General features: G+C 42.7%; 1 protein-coding gene across 2 annotated transcripts; it reads left to right on the plus strand.

Moving 5' to 3' along the window:
• Positions 1 to 4,496: 4,496 nt before the first annotated feature.
• CDCA7 (cell division cycle associated 7) lies at positions 4,497 to 18,589 on the plus strand. Of its 2 annotated transcripts, XM_038001915.2 has the most exons (10): positions 4,497 to 4,646; positions 8,339 to 8,464; positions 8,882 to 9,118; positions 12,849 to 13,085; positions 13,443 to 13,520; positions 14,430 to 14,624; positions 15,091 to 15,231; positions 15,917 to 16,066; positions 16,756 to 16,892; positions 17,239 to 18,589. In XM_038001915.2, exons 1-10 carry the CDS (start codon positions 4,626 to 4,628, stop codon positions 17,267 to 17,269), a joined length of 1,353 nt encoding a protein of 450 aa, XP_037857843.1. In that variant the 5' UTR covers positions 4,497 to 4,625; the 3' UTR covers positions 17,270 to 18,589. The 2 variants fall into 2 exon arrangements, with proteins under 2 accessions (XP_037857843.1, XP_037857844.1); XM_038001916.2 differs by lacking the exon at positions 8,882 to 9,118 and having other exon boundaries at positions 4,504 to 4,646.
• The last annotated feature ends 241 nt before the right edge of the window (positions 18,590 to 18,830 follow it).

The following is an 18,830-nucleotide window of genomic DNA, read 5'->3' on the forward strand; positions in this document are numbered from 1 at the left end:
ATTTTCTTCTACAGGAGCCCATAGGTATCCCCCAGCTTTCACTCTTGGCTCTCCTTCAGTTTACGACCCACACAGTCCATGGGGTCGGATTGGGTCTTTCTTTTTCTCAGAATCCGTCAATGACTTCCCATTATATCTGGAATAAATTCAAAGTTCTTCCTATAGCCAAGAAGGTCCCACATGATCTGGGCTCTCTCTCTCTTTGCCTGGCTTTCTGTAGTGCGCCTTGCTGTGCACTGCCTTACAGCTTTTGGGCCAGCTGTGCACTGTGCCTGAAACCAGCACTTTCCTCTTCTTCCTGTAGCTTCCTTCCTGACTTTGTTCATGTTCCTCATCAGGTGTCACCTTCTCAGAGAAGCCTTTCCTGTTTCTCTTATTTAAATTTGTACCTCTTTCATTTTCTATCCCCTTGTCCTGTCTTTAGCTTTCACCTTGCTTTTATTTTTCTTTGCAGAAGTTAGCACACCTGAAACTATTTTTTTGTTGTTGTTGTTTACTTCTGCTCTCCTACTAGAATGTAAACTTCTTGAATCACAAGTTTCTTAACAGTATCTAGAATGATGAATCCTTTTCAGAAGGTTTTCAATGGACTCTGTTCAGATCCATCAGAGGAATCACTATCTACGGCAGCTATAGACTTATGAAATGTATTTCTTTTTTTTTTTTTTTGAGACGGAGTCTGGCTCTGTCGCCCAGGCTGGAATGCAGTGGCGCGATCTCGCCTCACTGCAAGCTCTGCCTTCTGGGTTCACGCCATTCTCCTGCCTCAGCCTCCCGAGTAGCTGGCACTACAGGTGCCCGCCACCACACCCGGCTAAGTTTTTGTATTTTTAGTGGAGACAGGTTTCACTGTGTTAGCCAGGATGCCCGTGTCCTCAGGCATTATTTACTTGCTCGATCTCCTGACCTCGTGATCCTCCTGTCTTGGCCTCCTAAAGTGTTGGGATTACAGGTGTGAGCCACTGTGCCCGGCCATGAAATGTATTTCTTAAATAATAAGACTTCAAAGTTAAAATTACTGCCTGATCCATGAACTGCAGAGTGGATGCTGTGTTACCAGGCAAGAAAACATTCATCAATCTCCGTTAGAGCTCTTGGGTGAACAGGGGCACTGCCAATGAGCAGTAATATTTTGAAAAGAATCTTTTCTTCTGAGCAGGTCTCAACAGTGGGCTTAAAATATTCAGCAAACTACGCTGTAAACAGATGTGCTGTCATTCAGGCTTTGTTGTTCTGTTTATAGAACACAGGCAGAGTAGATGTCGCATAATTCTTAAGGAATTAAGAATTTGGAATGGTAAATGATCATGGCTTCAATTTAAGGTTACCAGCTGCATTCATTCCTAACAAGAGGGTCCGCCTGTCCTTTGAAGCTTTAAAGTCAGACATTGACTTCTCTCTAGCTATGAAAGCCTGGATGGCATCTTCTTCCAACAGAAAGCTGTTTTGTCTACTTTGAATATCTTTTGTTTAGTGTAGCCACCTTCATCACTTATCTTAGCCAGGTCTTCTGAATAATTTGCTACTTCACCTTGTACTTTTATGTTATGGAGATGGCTTTTTCCCTTAAACCTTGTGAATCGACCTCTGCTAGCTTTCAACTTTTCTTCTGCAGTTTCCTCACCTCTCTCAGTCTTCACAGAGTTTGAAGAGAGTTAGGGCTTTACTGTGGATTAGGTTTTAGCTTAAGGGAATGTTGTGGCTGGTTTGATCTCTCCAGACCACTTAAATGTTCTCCATATCGGCAATAAGGCTGTTTTGCTTTCTTATCATTGGTGTGTTCACTGGAGTAGCACTTTTAATTTCCTTCAGGAACTTTTCTTTTGCATTCACAACTTGGTTGTTTGGCACAAGAGGTCTAGCTTTCTTCTTATCTCTGCTTTCAACATGCCTTCCTCACTAAGCGTAATCATTTCTAGCTTTTGATTTAAAGTGAGAGATATGTGACTCTTCTTTTCATTTCAATACTTAGAGACCATTGTAGAGTTATTAACTGGCCTAATTTCAATATTGTCCTATCTCAGTGACTGGGGGGGCATAAGGAGAGATAGAGAGACAGGAGGGTTGGTCAGTCGAGCAGTCAGAACACATACAACATTTATTGATGAAGTCTGTCATCTTATATGGGTACAATTTGTGACTCCTCAAAATTATTACAACAGTAATAGCAAAGATCACTGATTATAGATCACCACTATGGATATAAAAATAATGAAAAAGGTGAAATATTGCAAGAATTACCAAATGACACTAAATGAGCATGCGCTTTTGGAAGCATGGCACTGATAGGCTTGCTATACGTAGGGTTGCCACAAACCTTTAATTTTAAGCATAGTGCAATAAAATGAGGTATGCCTCTATTCCCAAATTGCTCTGAAAAGTTAAACATTTACATTACTAACATCATTGTGGGAGTTTCTCATATTCTTAACAGTATCTGGTCTTATCAGGCTCTTTAACTTTTGCCAGTCTGAGTGAAATTGTATCTCCTGTGTTAGAGGCATTTGAACCAGAGCAACTCCATCTTGAATAGGAGCTGGGTAAAATAAGCCTTGAGACCTGCTGGGCTGCATTCCCAGGAGGTTAAGGCATTCTATGTTATCTATGTTACAGGATGAGGTAGGAGGTCAGCAGACAGGTCATAAAGACCTTGCTGATAAAACAGGCTGCAGTAAAGAAGCCAGCCAAAACCAAGATGGTGAGGAGAGTGACCTCTGGTCGTCTTCACTGCTATACTCCCACCAGAATCATGTCAGTTTACAAAATGCCATGGCAACATCAGGAAGCTACCCTATATGGTCTAAAAAGAGGAGGCATGAATCCACCCCTTGTTTAGCATATAATCAAGAAATAACCATAAAAATGGGCAACCAGCAGCCTCAGGCAGCTCTGTCTATGGTGTAGCCATTCTTTTATTGCTTTACTTTCTTAATAAACTTGCTTTTTCGCTTTACGGACTTGTCCTGAATTCTTTCTTGCGCAAGATCCAAGAACCCTCTCTTGGGGTCTAGATCGAGTAACGCTTGTTTTAATTTGCATTTTCCTGATTACTAAAAAGACAAATAGACCAGAGATCTTATCCTTAAAAAACACATACACCAAATTATTTTCTTGTGCCCCCAGGAAGATGACTAAAAATTTCCCTATCAGAGCCTTTCACAAAGTGACTTAATCTTCCCCTGCTTCATGGGTCTAGTAATTCCAAATTCTCATATATTTAGTTTTAGTGGCACAAAATTACATTCCCAAATGTTTATTCATTCAACAAATACTTACTGAGGGCCCTGTAATTCTGTAATTTCACCACCCACCAATAGCCTCTCCTCCTGGCACTCACCTTCTAGACCTTGAGCTATTTGTCCCTTGCACAGTGGCAGAGTAATCACTGGGGAGCTGTATTTAAGAAAGGCAGGAAGACTCCTTCCAATCCATTGTCCTCGGGCATTATTTACTTGCTCAGTTTTTGTATTCAGTATACCCAGAGAGGAACACAGTATGTCCATGCACACTCTTACTGCGAAGGAATTAAATATTCCCCAGAGAAAAGTTTTGAAATGAGGTGGGAAATGCGCATGTTTTCATTTCAAGCGCTTGTTTTAAATGTTAAGAGTATAATTAGTGTCTTCTAAAGAAACTAAATTTACTTTTTCTTCTAGAAGCAAGTTTTTTGCTCTTCACACACACACAAAGCCTCACTTTATTTCATTATTTCGTTGCAATGCCAAGTTTGGTTAAAAGGGCAATGAAAAGTGTTTCCCGTTCGCACTGACTCAGGGTAGTTCCCAATTCTGAAGACAGAAAAGATCATCAAGCCACAATTGTTAAATCTTTAGTTTCTATCCCCAACAGATAATCGTTAAAGGTTAACTATATTATAGATGTCTTCATCAAGCGGCTGCGGCTTTTCTTCTACTTTGAAAACCACAAGTCTAATGTAAAACAAGTCGGCTTCCTGTGCTTTTTGGAAAGAAAGATCAGGATTTAACTATTTTTATTGCTTCAGATAATGGTGTGGTTCCCAGATAAGAGGTTACACCCAGGGGCGGTGAATTGGATTATGAAGAGTGGAGTTCGTGCTGGATTCTATGAGTTTTTAAATCTTGTAAACCGCACGCAGCAATGAAAGTGCTAAATGCCATGGTGCGTGACCCGCGCCACCCTCGCACTGCTCTCCTTTACCCCCGAGACTCCACTTTTCCTCCGCCACCACGAGAATTCATGCAAATCAGCCAGAAAACCCCAGGGCAATACGAACCATTTTCGCGCCACTCGCTCAGGACCGTACAGCTGCATAAGGAGAGTGGTCTTTGTAGCCCCTAAAGCGCCCCTTTCTCAAAGGGATTTTAGGAGTGGCCAAGGCTATCCTTTTAGGTCAGAATGTATAGGGAGGTCGTGTTTTTTCTAGGGGACCACCTAGTCTTGCGCCGAGTCTGGCCGTTACCACAGCTTGCAGGACCTGTGTCCCAACGCGGGAAAGACAGCCCGAGCCCCGCCCCTCCGGGTCCGGGTCGGCGCGCCCCGCCTGCCGGCCGCGCTGCTGCTGCTCCTCCTGCTGTGGGACCGCTGACCGCGCTGCTGCTCCGCTCTCCCCGCTCCAAGCGCCGACCTGGGCACCCGCCACCAGCATGGACGCTCGCCGCGTGCCGGTGAGGGCTGGGCGGGCTAACCCGAGGGGCGGGCGCGGTGGGTGCTGGACGCAGGCGGGCGCGGGCCGACCCTCTCCCAACTCCGCAGCCTAGCGCTGCCTTTCAACTGGTGGCCTGCCTAGGCGTTGCCCGCTTGGGCAAGCCCCTGATTTAGTGCACCCAGAATAACTGAGGGCCATGGGGACGTTCCTGCACGGTGTGCGCATCCGAAGTGCGGGCGGCGTGGAGACTTGAGTCGTTTGCAGGACGGCTGGCAGTGCTGGAAAGCCCTAGGCACGTGCGCCCGCCAAAGGCCGGACACCGGCCGGGAGGGCTGGCCGGTCCCGATTGTGCCTGCCGGGCAGAGCCGGCCTGCTTGCCCCCTAGGAGTTTGTCCTGCGGTGGCCCATCCTTTTTCCGCACACAACTCGGAGCCAGTGCGTGGCTCGCCGCGTGTATACCCATACTAAGTGGGTGGCCCTTGGGCGCGCACCCCTCCCAGCAAAAGCCGCGTCCGTTTCCAACCGCTGAGGGCCAGTGAGTTGGATCGTTAAGGTCTTTCGAACCGGTCTCCTAGAACTTGGGTTGCGCACGCAGTGGGAAGCGACCGTAGTACCGGGCGGTGGTTAAGTGCATTTAAAGGGCTTGGTGGGCCAAACCGTTCGCCGACCATTTGCTCGTTTCCCACTTCCTCCACCCCCACCCCCAACCCCCAACCCCCAACCCCCCAGCCTTACTCTTAGCGGCAGGACGTTGCTCTGAATGGAACGTTACTTTTTGCTCTAACGGAAGCCAGAACGTAGGGTCGGGCTCCTGGAGAGGGTAGAAGAGTGGGGGTTGGGTGAAACGGAAGACAATGACACGTTTAAAATAAGTATCAGGGGTTTGGGACCCACGCGGGGGAGGACAGGTTCGCGGGGGTGGGTGCGATGAGGCGTGGTTTCAGGGCTGAGTCGCCGCCCCGGTGGAGCTGGGCATTGGCTTTCCGGATGAAGAAAACCATGTGTAGCTGGTCTTGGAACCTGACGTGCCTGGGTTCAAATTTGAGCCGCCATGGGACTTCAGTAATCCATTTCGCCTTCCTGAGGCTAAGTGAGAATAACGGTAGCACCTTTGTTGCAAAGAATTAAACCTGACCTGAAAGCGTACTTAACATAGTGCCTGGCACGAAAAACTACTATAAATGGTATTAGTTATTACTTACCTGCCAAAGAAGTTCATCTCCGTCTTGACTATTTGCCATGCTGCTTTTTTGTGGCTTTTCCTCCAAAGATATATTTGCCTGGTAAATAACTCTTGGCTTGTGCTGACTTGTTAAAACTCAGCATGTGTTTCTCGGACAACATCCAATAGAATGCTGCCTTTGAGGCTGTCTGGGGCCTCTGACTGCTTGCAGGTAGATTGATGAATAAAAGGTGGTAATTCCTGCAGTAATGCGAGGAATACTGCTGTTAAGAAGATGGCAGACTTGGGTTCTCCTTCCTGCCCCTGTGATCTTGCAGTCTATTACACCTTCCTGGGGCCTTCAGTTTCCTCATCTGGAAAATGGGATCTGAGATCCTTTTCAGCTCCCAACATTCATTGTGTCCCAGGCTGGAGTGCAGTGGCACAATCACGGCTCACTGCAGCCTACCGGCCTCAAGCAGTCTTCCCACCTCAGCCTCCCAAGTAACTGGACTACGTGTGCGCACCGCCACACCCGGCTGATTTTTGTATTTTTAGTAGAAACGGAGATTCACCATGTTCCCCAGGCTGGTCTCAAACTCGTGGGCTCCAGTGATCCTCCCACCTTGGCTTCCCAAAGCGCTGGGATTACAGATGTGAACCACCCTCCTACACACACACCTAACCTTTATATTTAGTAGCTCTACCTTTTACACATTGTCCTGCCTTGTTAAAAAGGCAAAAGACAAAAACTTCCTAAGATGATTGAACGGAGTTTACTTAGGGGTATAGGAATGTTGGGAGTGCCCTCATGTATTTTCAAGAGACTGAAATGCGTAATGTTAGGCTAAGAAGGAGGGCAACAGCGTTCTGGTCACCTGACATCTTACATCTTAGTATATTTTGTAGAATCTGTAGCAGAGCTTGCCCTTTCAGAGTTTTCAGTGTAAGGAATCACTTCTGCTATTCCATGGCCCCATTTAAGAGAATAAAAATACAGGACCTAAAGCAACACTTAAGAAATCTCGTTAAATGTTAAGAAATGACAAACTACTATCCTCCTTTTTTACACAAGATAGATGCCAATTACATTTTCTGAGAGCGGTGCCAGGCTGTTCAGTATTTATGAATGAATGAAGCATTTCTATATAAGTAATTTGCACTTTATAAAAGGACTTTTAAAAACTTAAGTCTTGGACAGCAGAAAGAGCTGAATGACAGCCTCAAGTAAGAGTGCTAAAATGGAATCAGGTATCCCACCTGCATTTGGAGTGCTGTTTGACCTTTAACTTGGCTCCTTATACCATCTGTTGAAGGGTTTGATGTATTTGCTTTGTAAAGACTTGTGTGGAAATCAGGATAGCCCTCTTGATTGGAATGGGGCCTGCTTGGAAGCCTGCCATCTTGAAGTAGAGGTCCTGCCCAGTTTTTGTAGTTTGTGAAATTAGCATCACAGTACATAGCCCAAAGCTTACAAAAAATACCTCATTAGCTTGATTTTGGCTGAGGGAGAAAATCTTTCTGCCATTTTGTACTTTTGAAATTTCCTTTTAGAAGTACAATTTAATTAAAAAAAAAAAAAACAAGTTGGATTTTAGGAGTTTAGCATTAAAAAGTCCTGTGGAGCTCAGTATAATGCTAAGAGCTAAAGATTAGGGGCTCATAAAGGTGGGTTGAGAGGTAGCTCTACAGATGTTTGAAAAAATTGATAAATGTCTTTATAATTTTCTTGTCAAGGGATCCCTTCTTAGAATTTGACCTGGTTTTGGCCAGGCGCGGTGGCTCACACCGGTAATCCCAGCACTTTGGGAGGCTGAGGCGGGCGGATCTCTAGGTCAGGAGATCGAGACCATCCTGGCTAACACGGTGAAACTCCTTTCTACTAAAAATACAAAAAATTAGCTGGGCTTGGTGGCGGACGCCTGTAGTCCCAGCTACTCAGAGGGCTGAGGCAGGAGAATGGCATGAATCCGGGAGGCGGAGCTTGCAGTGAGCCGAGATCGCCACTGCACCCCAGCCTGGGCAACAGAGCCAGCTTCTGTCTCAAAAAAAAGAGAAGAATTTGACCTGGTTTTAAAGATTTTTGGGTCCAGGTACAGTGACTGATGCCTGTAATCCAAGCACTTTGGGAGGCTCAGGTGAGAGGATCGCTTGAGCCCAGGAGTTTGAGGCCAACCTGGGCAACACAGCAAGACCCCATCTCTAAAAAAATAAAATAAGTTAGCTGGGCATGGTGGCACATGCCTGTAGTCCTGTCTACTCAGGAGGCTGAGACAGGAGGCTTGCTTGAGCTCAGGAGTTCTAGGTTGCAATAAGCTATGATCTCACCTCTACGCTTTAGCCTGGACGACAGAGCGAGATCCTGCTTCTTACAAAAAGAAGAAAGAAAAAGTTTTTTGTAGCAGCTGACAAACTTCCTTTTCTATGTAGGGTATGATAAATGGACATATCTACTCTGTGCTGTTTGAACCTACTAAACTAAAAAAATGATGTCTTTAGTTAAATAAAGTAAGCATCATGCTTAATAGGGTTGCTATTTCCATTTGCAGCAGAAAGATCTCAGAGTAAAGAAGAACTTAAAGAAATTCAGATATGTGAAGTTGATTTCCATGGAAACCTTGTCATCCTCTGATGACAGTTGTGACAGCTTTGCTTCTGATAATTTTGCAAACACGGTAAGTGCTGCCTGAGAATAAACAGAATTGAGTCTGCAGTGCTCAAAATGCCCCAGATGCTTTGTGCGTGATTAAAACTGCTTGCTTTTTGCCTACATTTCTATACAGCCGTTATGAAAATACAGTATGCACTATAATTTCATTTCACTTTTTGCTGTGGTTCTAGGTAGTAATTGTTGGAGGTAGATTAGCTACTTATTCTATCCTTTTGAAATGTCGCCTAACCTAACATGCATGATGATTTGCCATAACAACTCAGAAATCATTTGTAAACCTCTGAACCATTTTTCTTTGTAACAAAAGCTGTTCTCTTGTAGTGCACTTGTAAATGTGATTTGCTCTCTGCACGGTTTATGGAAAATTGGTTCTTGAAAAAGAAAAAAAATGCACAACCACATTTATTTATTTATTTTACAGAAACCTAAATTCAGGTCAGATATCAGTGAAGAACTGGCAAATGTTTTTTATGAGGACTCTGATAATGAATCTTTCTGCGGCTTTTCAGAAAGTGAGGTGCAAGATGTATTAGACCATTGTGGATTTTTACAGAAACCAAGGCCAGATGTCACTAACGAACTGGCCAGTATTTTTCATGCCGACTCTGACGATGAATCATTTTGCGGTTTCTCAGAGAGTGAGATACAAGATGGAATGGTGAGTTTGAGAATTTCACCAGTTTCAAGAAGTAAGATACATTTAGAGGCATGACATATTTTTAAAAAATTTTTTCTTACGATTTTGATTTTAGTCATGCCAACAGACTTTGTTGACCTTTTTAAAATTTTGAGTATTTTCTTCGTGTCTTAGAGCAGTATTTACTAATGTAGCTGGACTTATAAATCATGAACATTTTGTAGGCTCTGAAAATTTGGAAACTGGTAAGATAAAATTGGCCAATCTCCAGATTTTCATTACCACAAAAATCCAGCCTAATCAGGAAGCACACTAGTCCTAAATATTATCTACATTTGCATTTAAGTTCAAGTGCCCAGCCTAGTGCCTGTCATAGAGCAGACCTTTGATAAATGTTGGTCTCATAGTAGATCTGTGGCTGCATCTTGAAAACCTGTGATAACTTATGTGTAGGAGCGCCATTGCAGATAATGACATTGAGGGCCCTGCCTGCTGCACTTTTGCTCCTTGGTTGGCTTTTCCTATGCACGCTACCTTCCTTTAACTGCTGCTGCCACTGTTGTGCTGTGCCTTGGTCCCACTCTTTCTGAGCGTACTGTTTAATTCTATACACATTCTCTCATTCCAAAGACTTTCTTGACAAAGGAAGCAGTGCATTCACTGATAATCAGGTGCATGCTCTTCAACTCACTGGTCTGACATAGATCCACTGCCTGAGGATCACGGTTTGAGTAACATTGATACAAGTGGCAGTCTACCTGGCCAAGGAGTGTTTTGGTCCAAATCAGTGCTTACTGGAGTTTGTTGCAGAGGGGCCAGTCTGCAGATCTGCGTGTGACACAAACATTGTCAATAGCCTGAATAATTTCTGGGCAGTGTTTCAGTTCTTTGAAGATACTGTCATGATTAATAAAATGCCAATTCATTATAATTGGTAGGAACTCATGAAAGGTTTTTGTTGTTTTGTACTCTCTAAATCCGTGGACACTAAAAGTACAAAAAGCTGTTTGTGGGCATGTAAGGCTTTTTTGAGACGGGGTCTTGCACTGTCAATCAGGCTGGAGTAAGTGGTGCGATCATGGCTCACTGCAGCCTCCACCTCCTGGGCTTAAGTGATTCTCCCTCCTCAGCCTACCCAGTAGCTGAGACTACAGGCATGTGCCACCCTGCCTGGGAACTTTTAAAAATTTTTTGTAGAGATGTGGGCTCACTTTGTTGCTTAGGCTGTTCTCAAACTCTTGGGCCCAAGCAATCCTTCCGTCTTGGCCTCCAAAAGTGTTGGGATTACACCCATGAGCCACTTTGCTGGCCTTAATAAATATTTTAGTGTTAAAACTGCGTCTTTATAGGTGAAATTCAGGGACTTTATGGGTGATATTTTTTCTTCTCTTTTTTTTTTTTTTTTTTTTTTTTACCTGCAACCATTACCACAGTCAATTTTGGAGTACCTTTATGACCCCGAAAAATGACTCTGTACCCATTAACAGTCACTCCTTATTCTTTCCCAACACCCCTAGCTCCTGGCAATCATCAGTATGCTTTCTGCTGTCATAGATTAGCCTGTTGTGGATATTTCATATAAATTGAATCATGATATGTGGTCTTTTGCGACTGGCTCCTTTCACTTAGGATAATGATTTCAAGGTTTATTTATGTTGTGGCATGTGTTAGTTCTTCATTTTATTGCAGAATATTCTGTTGTGTAAATCAACCACATTTGATTTACCCATTCATCAGTTGCTGGATAAGTGGGTTGTTTGCAGTTTTTTGGCTATTATGAATAATGCTACTGTGAACATTCGTGTATAAGTTTTTGTGTAGACGTATACTGTTAGGTATGTACATAGGAGTAGAATTGTGGTTCATGTAGTAACTGTTTAACCTTTTGAGAAATAGACAAAGTGGCTATACCAGTTTACATTCCTACCAGCAGTGTGTGAGGGTTACAGTTTCTCCACATTTTTGCTAATAGTTTTTTTTATTTTCTTTTTGCTTTTTTTTTTTTTTGAGACAGAGTCTCACTTTGTCACCCAGGCTAGAGTACAGTGGCACAATTTTGGCTTACCACAATCTCCGCCTCCTGGGTTCAAGCGATTCTTGTGTCTCAGCCTCCGAGTAGCTGGGACTACAGGCGCGTGCCACCACACCCGACTAATTTTTTATATTTTTAGTAGAGACGGGGTTTTGCCATCTTGGCCAGGCTGGTCTCGAACTCCTGACCTCAGGTGATCTGCCCATCTCAGCCTCCCAAAGTGCTGGGATTACAGATGTGAGCCACCATACCCGGCCTTCTTTTGCTTTTTAGCTCTACCGTGAAGTGGTTGGTGTCTCATTATGTTTTGTGTGTGTGTGTGGGAGGGGGGTTTGTTGTTTTGTTTTGTTTTTTTGGAGACGGAGTCTTGCTCTGTAGCCCAGACTGGAGTGCAGTGGCATGATCTCAGCTCACTGCAACCTCCACCTCCTGGGTTCAAGAGATTCTCTTGCCTCAGCCTCCCAAGTAACTGGGATTACAGGCGTGTGTCACTGTGCCTGGCTAATTTTTGTATTTTTAGTAGAGATGGGGTTTCACCATGCTGGCCAGGCTGGTGTCCAACTCCTGACATCAGGTGATCCGCCTGCCCCGGAGCCACCGTGCCCGGCCTCTCATTATGATTTTGGTTTATATTACCCTATGGCTAATTTGGATAAATTTTTAATGATGAAAACCTATATTACTTTTGGAATCTGGAAATATTTTTATTTTGAGCTTCTGAAAGTAGATTAGAGAAGTACCTAGAGAAGTCAAATTTATAGACAGAAAATAAGGATGATGGTTGCCAGGGGCGGAGGGAAAGAGGAATGGGGAATTACTGTTTAATGGGTATAGGGGAGTTTTAGTTGGAGAAGATGATAACATTCTGGAGATGGATGGTGGTGATGGCTGCACAATAATGTGCATGTATTTAATGCCATTGACCTGTGCACTTAAGAAATGGTTAACATGATAGATCTTATGTATATTTTATTATATATTTTTGTAGAGTAGAGAATTGAGATATGTTAATATAATTTAATATTGCCATCAACATTGAGACGATATTTATAGGGGAACACATTTTTTTCCCTTTTTTTTCTCAAGACAGGGTCTGGCTCTGTCACCCAGGCCTGGCGTACAGTAGCACGAACACGGCTCACTGAGCCTCTGCCACCTGGGTTCAAGCCATCCTCCCACCTCAGCCTTCCAAGTAGCTGGGACCACAGGCATGCGCCACCATGCCCAGCTAATTTTTGTATTTTTTGGGCAGAGATGGGGTTTCACCATGTTGCCCAGGCTGGTCTCGAACTCCTGGGCTCAAGTATTTCACCTGCCTTGGCCTCCCAAAGTGCTGGAATTACAGACGTGAGCCACTGCACCCAGCCAGGAGAACACATTTGTTCTTGTCAGAATTCTTTTAAAATACATAAAAATCTGTTTTTAAAGAAATGAAAAGTAGGTGGTAGGAATTTTAACATTTAAAAAAAAGGCTCAGACCCACAGGCCTAGGGACTGTGAAAATAGCTTATAGCACTGTGGTCCAGATAGGCTGCATGGAATTAAACTGCATTCTGTTGATTGTTGTACTCTTTGTAGTTCCTGATTTTGTTACCCAGAGGTGTCAATGTTCACTTAAAATTCATTTCATACAAGTGTCTCGTTCAGAAGGGACTTTGTAGTCATACTGATGAAGCTTGTCTGCTGATCAAGTCCTAATGACTCCACTGTTGTGATTAGAGGCTGCAGTCAGTTCGGGAAGGCTGTAGGACCCGCAGCCAGTGCAGGCACTCTGGACCTCTCAGGGTGGCGATGAAGTTTCCGGCACGAAGTACTAGGGGAGCAACCAACAAAAAAGCAGAGTCCCCCCAGCCCTCAGAGAATTCTGTGACTGATTCCAACTCCGATTCAGAAGATGAAAGTGGCATGAATTTTTTGGAGAAAAGGGCTTTAAATATAAAGCAAAACAAAGCAATGGTAGGTATCTGACTTTGTGTTAGAATTAATTTTTCCTCTCTAAGCGACTCATTGCTTAAATCTGTTCCATCACACAAAAAAGTTATTTTTTTCTGTTACATGAATAAAAAGTTACTTTTGTTTACCTGTGAAGTCTTCAATGTGTGCCTCAAAATGTGTTTCCTTCCCTGAACTCCTTTTTTGTAATCTGTTAAAGGCCTGGTTAAGTGTATAGGGGAAATCAGAAACTTTGAATGTGTTAACTTACTTTCAAATTTCAAACCAGGAGATGTACTTCAGTATTTTCAAGAAGTTAGTTGCTCATTTTCAGCAGTTATTCTAAGCCAATGATATCAGTTTAATTTTCTCCCTTTTTAGCTTGCAAAACTCATGTCTGAATTAGAAAGCTTCCCTGGCTCGTTCCCTGGAAGACATCCCCTCCCAGGCTCCGACTCAGTAAGTACCAGTCCTTGTTTATATACAGTAGCGTTTTGGGCACACTTAAGGTAGATCTGTGTTGTATTTAAAAATCTAATTTCTTTATTTGTGTGGCCTTCTAGACAAACGAAGGGGACCTAGAGGAAACCCCCTGACAGATCTCTGGATGATCCTCCTTGAATCCTGGGTAGTTTGGTCTCTTCTTGCTGTGCTCCTGTGGCACTAAACCCCTTTTGATTGGCTATTTCTTTCCTTCCCAACTAGACTAAGCCCCTCACTAGGTAATTAGTCAACTAGATTAATTAGTCAATTAGAGATCAAAAACTTTTTTCTCTTCTCCAGTGTGAGCACATTCCTCCTACATGGTAGATGTGCAATAGATGTTTTTAAAATTGGAGAATGAGAACAGAATAAGAAAATCACAATTTCTTATCAAGTCATAGCTTGGTATCATACAATTGCATTCTGAGGAATTAAGCTGGTACAACTCAGGGAGATTTGGTGTGTCTGCTGTGATAGAAAAGACTTGTTTTTCCTGCCTTCCCCTGAGGAAAGGAAAGATGGAAAGAGGGAAACCATACAGATATCCCTCTATTGTGCAATGTAGAACCTGAATGTGTTTCTACAGGGTCAAGAGACATCAGAGAAAAAATTTTTTTTTAGAAGAGAAGATCATTTCTTACATCTTCATTAAGTAAAAGAATAAATAGCTCATCTAGAAACTGGGCTTGGTGTTACAAAAGCAAAATAAAGATAGCCATATAGGTTTTAGGCTCATTTTGCCGTGCATTATGTAAATGACAAAGAAAATGAAAAAATAGAGCTCTCTTTACTTAAAACATCCTTAAGGAGAAGGTATGAATTCCCCAAAGTACTACTTCTCTTTATTATGGAATAAATGGATTCCCTTATGCGTGCTTTGTTTAGCAATCAAGGAGACCGCGAAGGCGTACATTCCCGGGTGTTGCTTCCAGGAGAAACCCTGAACGGAGAGCTCGTCCTCTTACCAGGTCAAGGTCCCGGATCCTCGGGTCCCTTGACGCTCTACCCATGGAGGAGGAGGAGGAAGAGGATAAGTACATGTTGGTGAGAAAGAGGAAGACCATGGATGGCTACATGAACGTGAGTTCTTTGCATTGGTACTTGCTTTTCTGATTCTCATCTTCAGTAGGCCTGGCATCGTACACAGCGCAGGTACACAGACATCCTCAACACCAGGAGTTCCATAGTAAATGTTTTTCTCTAACCATTCACAATTGTAAACGTCACATAAGCTTACTTGGTAATTTTATTAGCAGGTGAGAATTGGGTTTTCTTCATCTCTTCTTAATTGCAGGCATCGTTTCCAAAATGTCCAGTTATGGCTACAGTAAGCATATGGCCAGTTCTTCTACCATTAGCTCTAGGAGAGATTTCCAGGTTGAAGTTCGTGAGAAGGAATTACAAGTCAAGTATCTGAGATTCAGAGCTGGGGAGAGCCAGTTTTGAATCTCTGTTTCATATTTGAATCTCTAGTTCTCAGTTTTGAATCTCTTTCAATCAGTTTTTCAGTTTTTAAGCTCTGTGTTTTGTATTCCTTGTGATGCAGGAAGATGACCTGCCCAGAAGTCGTCGCTCCAGATCATCCATGACCCTTCCGCATATAATTCGCCCAGTGGAAGAAATTACAGAGGAAGAGTTGGAGAACATCTGCAGCAACTCTCGAGAGAAGATATATAACCGTTCACTGGTGAGAGCCTCTCAATTACACCTGAGAATGTAAACATCTGTGAGAGGAAGAGAGCTTCTGTCCCTAAGTGTTGCCCAGGGTCTAAAGGGCTTAGCATGTGAAATGTGTGCCTATATGTTTTTTTCATAAGGAAGGAAAAGTTTTAAGTATCCCTGGGATTTAGCCCTCTTTCACAGTGGAATTATCTGCTTAGTAAGTCTGTAGTCGTGGTAAATCTTTTCTCCTAATTTAGAAATCAATTCATTCAACATATATTTATTGCATATCTATTATGTGTGTATACATAGCTAGGTGCTGGGGTGTGGTGGTACACCGAAGGATAAAAATGGATTTGGGTAGGTTATTTTTTAATAAGACCTTTTCTTAAAGGAAAGTGGTTTTACCACACCAGGCCAAGTTTTATGTTTTTAGTGGAGATGGGGTTTTGCCATGTTGCCCAGGCTGGTCTCGAACTCCTTGGCTCAAGCGATCCACTCTCCTCAGCCTCCCAGAATGCTGGGATTACAGGTGTGAGCCACTGCACCTGGTTGAGTTATTTTTCATACCCTGGCATGTACATGTGTATACAGAGATTGACAGACAAAATGTAAGACTACGAAGAGGGACATTCTGTAAATATGCCATTTTCTCTGTTAAAAAGCAGTGGCTTTTTGTTTTTTGTTTTTTCTTAATTGCTTATTTGTAGGGCTCTACTTGTCATCAATGCCGTCAGAAGACTATTGATACCAAAACAAACTGCAGAAACCCAGACTGCTGGGGCGTTCGAGGCCAGTTCTGCGGCCCCTGCCTTCGAAACCGTTATGGTGAAGAGGTCAGGGATGCTCTGCTGGATCCGGTAGGTGTCTGCCAGGGGTTGGTCCTGTGGGCTTGAAGGTCAATCACAAACTGTGATGAGGCCAGAAAAAGGCATTGGTGAAGGGGTGGTGCCCTTTCTGTTATGGGGTGCTCTTTTTTTTTTTTAGATGGAGTCGCATTCTGTTGCCAGGCTGGAGTGCAGTGTCGTGATCTCAGCTCACTGCAACCTCTGCCTCCTGGGTTCAAGTGATTATCCTGCCTCAGCCTCCCAAGTAGCTGGGACTATAGGTGCACACCACCACACCCAGCTAATTTTTGTATTTTTAGTAGAGACGGGGTTTCACCACGTTGGCCAGGATGGTCTTGATCTCTTGACCTCGTGATCCACCCGCCTCAGCCTCCTAAAGTGCCGGGATTACAGGTTTGAGGCACCACACCCATTCCAGGGTGCTCTTAATTCAGAACACAAATGAATTCAGAGTGATGGTGCTGCATAGGCGTGAGCCGCTTCCACCATACTCAGGTCTGAACTGTCCCTGGGAAGTTGCTGCTCCATTTATTCCTGGTAGCTGCTTGTAACTTCCACTCCTGGAAGGAAGCATCAGGCATGACTAATGCATATTAATCATATAAATTTTTAACTGTAAAGAAGGGGTTAAATGTAATGTAGATAAGTTGGTGGGGAGGTAAGGTTTAACTTAATTGTGCCGTTTGACAATCCTCCTTCAGAACTGGCATTGCCCGCCTTGTCGAGGAATCTGCAACTGCAGTTTCTGCCGGCAGCGAGATGGACGGTGTGCGACTGGGGTCCTTGTGTATTTAGCCAAATATCATGGCTTTGGGAATGTGCATGCCTACTTGAAAAGGTAGTGGGTGTTTTTTTTCTCTTCCACATCCGAATCTTATATTCATTTATATCTTAATGAAAAGATGACAGATGTCAGAAGAGTGGTTATGTCTGGCGGGGTGGAGACTGACTGGAAAGGGGCACGCAGGAACGGATGAGAACGTTTTCTGTCTTCACTTAGGTGGTGGTAACCCAGGTGGGTGGGTGTGTATGAAAAAGTCAGATTATATACTTGAAGATGCGTACACTTGACCATAGTGATGTTACAACACAACAAAAATGTTTTTAAAAATGAATTAGGCTTTCAAAAGAGAATTCTTTGGTTGAAAACTATGTACTGACACGTTTCCTTTTGTCTTTCACAGCCTGAAACAGGAATTTGAAATGCAGGCATAATATCTGGAAAATTTGCTGCCTGCCTTCTACTTCTCAAATCTTTCTTATAAAAGTTTCCAATTTTTTCACTGAAACCTGAGTTAAGAATCTTGATGATCAGCCTGTTTCATAAGAAACTCCAATCAAGTTAATCTTAGTAGACATGTGTTTCTGGAGCATCACGGAAGGTATATTACTAGTTACACTTTGCCCTCCTGCAGTTTCTTCTCTGTTCCCAACCCCCATCTCATAGCATCCCCCTCTATATCCAATGCCCCTCTCCAACCGCTTAGTTTTTGAATTTCTTTTAAATTACAGTTTTATGAAAGCATATTTTATTTACTTGGTGTTGAAATAGCCCTCATAAAACCTAAGCACTTGGAAACACAATAAAAGTATTAACTAACTAGATCTATTGAATTTCAGAGAAGAACCTTCTAACTTGTTTACACAAAAACAAGTATGATTTAGCATTCATACCAGTTGAAATTTTTAATATAATCAAGGCACAAAAGTCTTAAAACCACGTGGAAAAATTAGGTAATTATTGCAGATTGATGCCTCTCAATCCCATGTATTGCGCTTATGTTACAAGTTGTTATCACAGTTGAGACTTAATTTCTCCTAATTTCTTCTGCCTGAAGGGTAAGTGGTGCGTCCAGCTTACACAATCATGATTCAAAGGTTGGTGGGCAATGTAATACTTTAAAAGTATGATGGAAGAGCTATCTGGAAATTATGAGTAGGCTGAATTTTCGGTACAAAACTTTAGTATAATTGTAGTTTGCAAAGTTTATTTCAGTTCACATGTAAGGTATTGCAAATAAATTCTTGGACAATTTTGCATGGAAACTTGATATTAAAAACTAGTCAGTGGTTCTTTGCAGTTTCTTGAAAATTTATAAACCAGGCACAAGGTTCAATTTAGATTTTAAGCACTTTTATAACAATGAGAAGTGCCTTTTTGGAGATGTAACTTTCCGCAGTTTGTTAATCTGACATCTCTGCCAGTCGAGTTTCTGGGCAGATTTCCTGTGTCAGTGTTCCCACTCCTTGTTGCATTAATCAAGTTATTTGGTAAAGGTGGAATCTAAGTGTTTGTATGTCCCAATTTACTTGCATGTGTAAACCATTGCTGTGCCATTCAATGTTTGATGTGTAATTGGACCTTGAATCGATAAGTGTAAATACAGCTTTTGATTTGTGATGCTTTCATACAAAAGTTTATTTTAATAATAAAATGTTTGTTCTAACTTGTCTGTTCTTTTAAAAATAATCTTACTGTACTTCTAATTTTTTTCTCATATTTAAATAAAAGTCCATTTCTACCTTTTCTAAAAATGTCTGCCTTTTGACTGAAGTTTCTGAAGTTCTAAGGTCAGCTCATGTGGAAGGACCTCACTAGGTGACAGGACTGATACCTATGATCAGAAAATGGGCTGAGATCACCACAGTGCCTGATAGAAAACAATACGTGCCCATGAAGTTTTGTAGTGTTTTCCTTTGTGTTGTGCTTTGCAATCCCTGGCTTACTTTTATCAACCATTCAAACATACATTAAATGCATGCTGTACATTGAGGC

The sequence above is a fragment of the Chlorocebus sabaeus genome, chromosome 10 (assembly GCF_047675955.1).
Source record: "Chlorocebus sabaeus isolate Y175 chromosome 10, mChlSab1.0.hap1, whole genome shotgun sequence".
NCBI lineage: Eukaryota > Metazoa > Chordata > Mammalia > Primates > Cercopithecidae > Chlorocebus > Chlorocebus sabaeus.

Coding starts and splice junctions, on each gene's coding strand:
- CDCA7 (XM_038001915.2), top strand. CDS start 4,626: ATGGACGCTCGCCGCGTGCCG. Junction 4,647..8,338: donor TGGACGCTCGCCGCGTGCCG/GTGAGGGCTGGG, acceptor TTCCATTTGCAG/CAGAAAGATCTCAGAGTAAA. Junction 13,086..13,442: donor TAAAGCAAAACAAAGCAATG/GTAGGTATCTGA, acceptor CTCCCTTTTTAG/CTTGCAAAACTCATGTCTGA.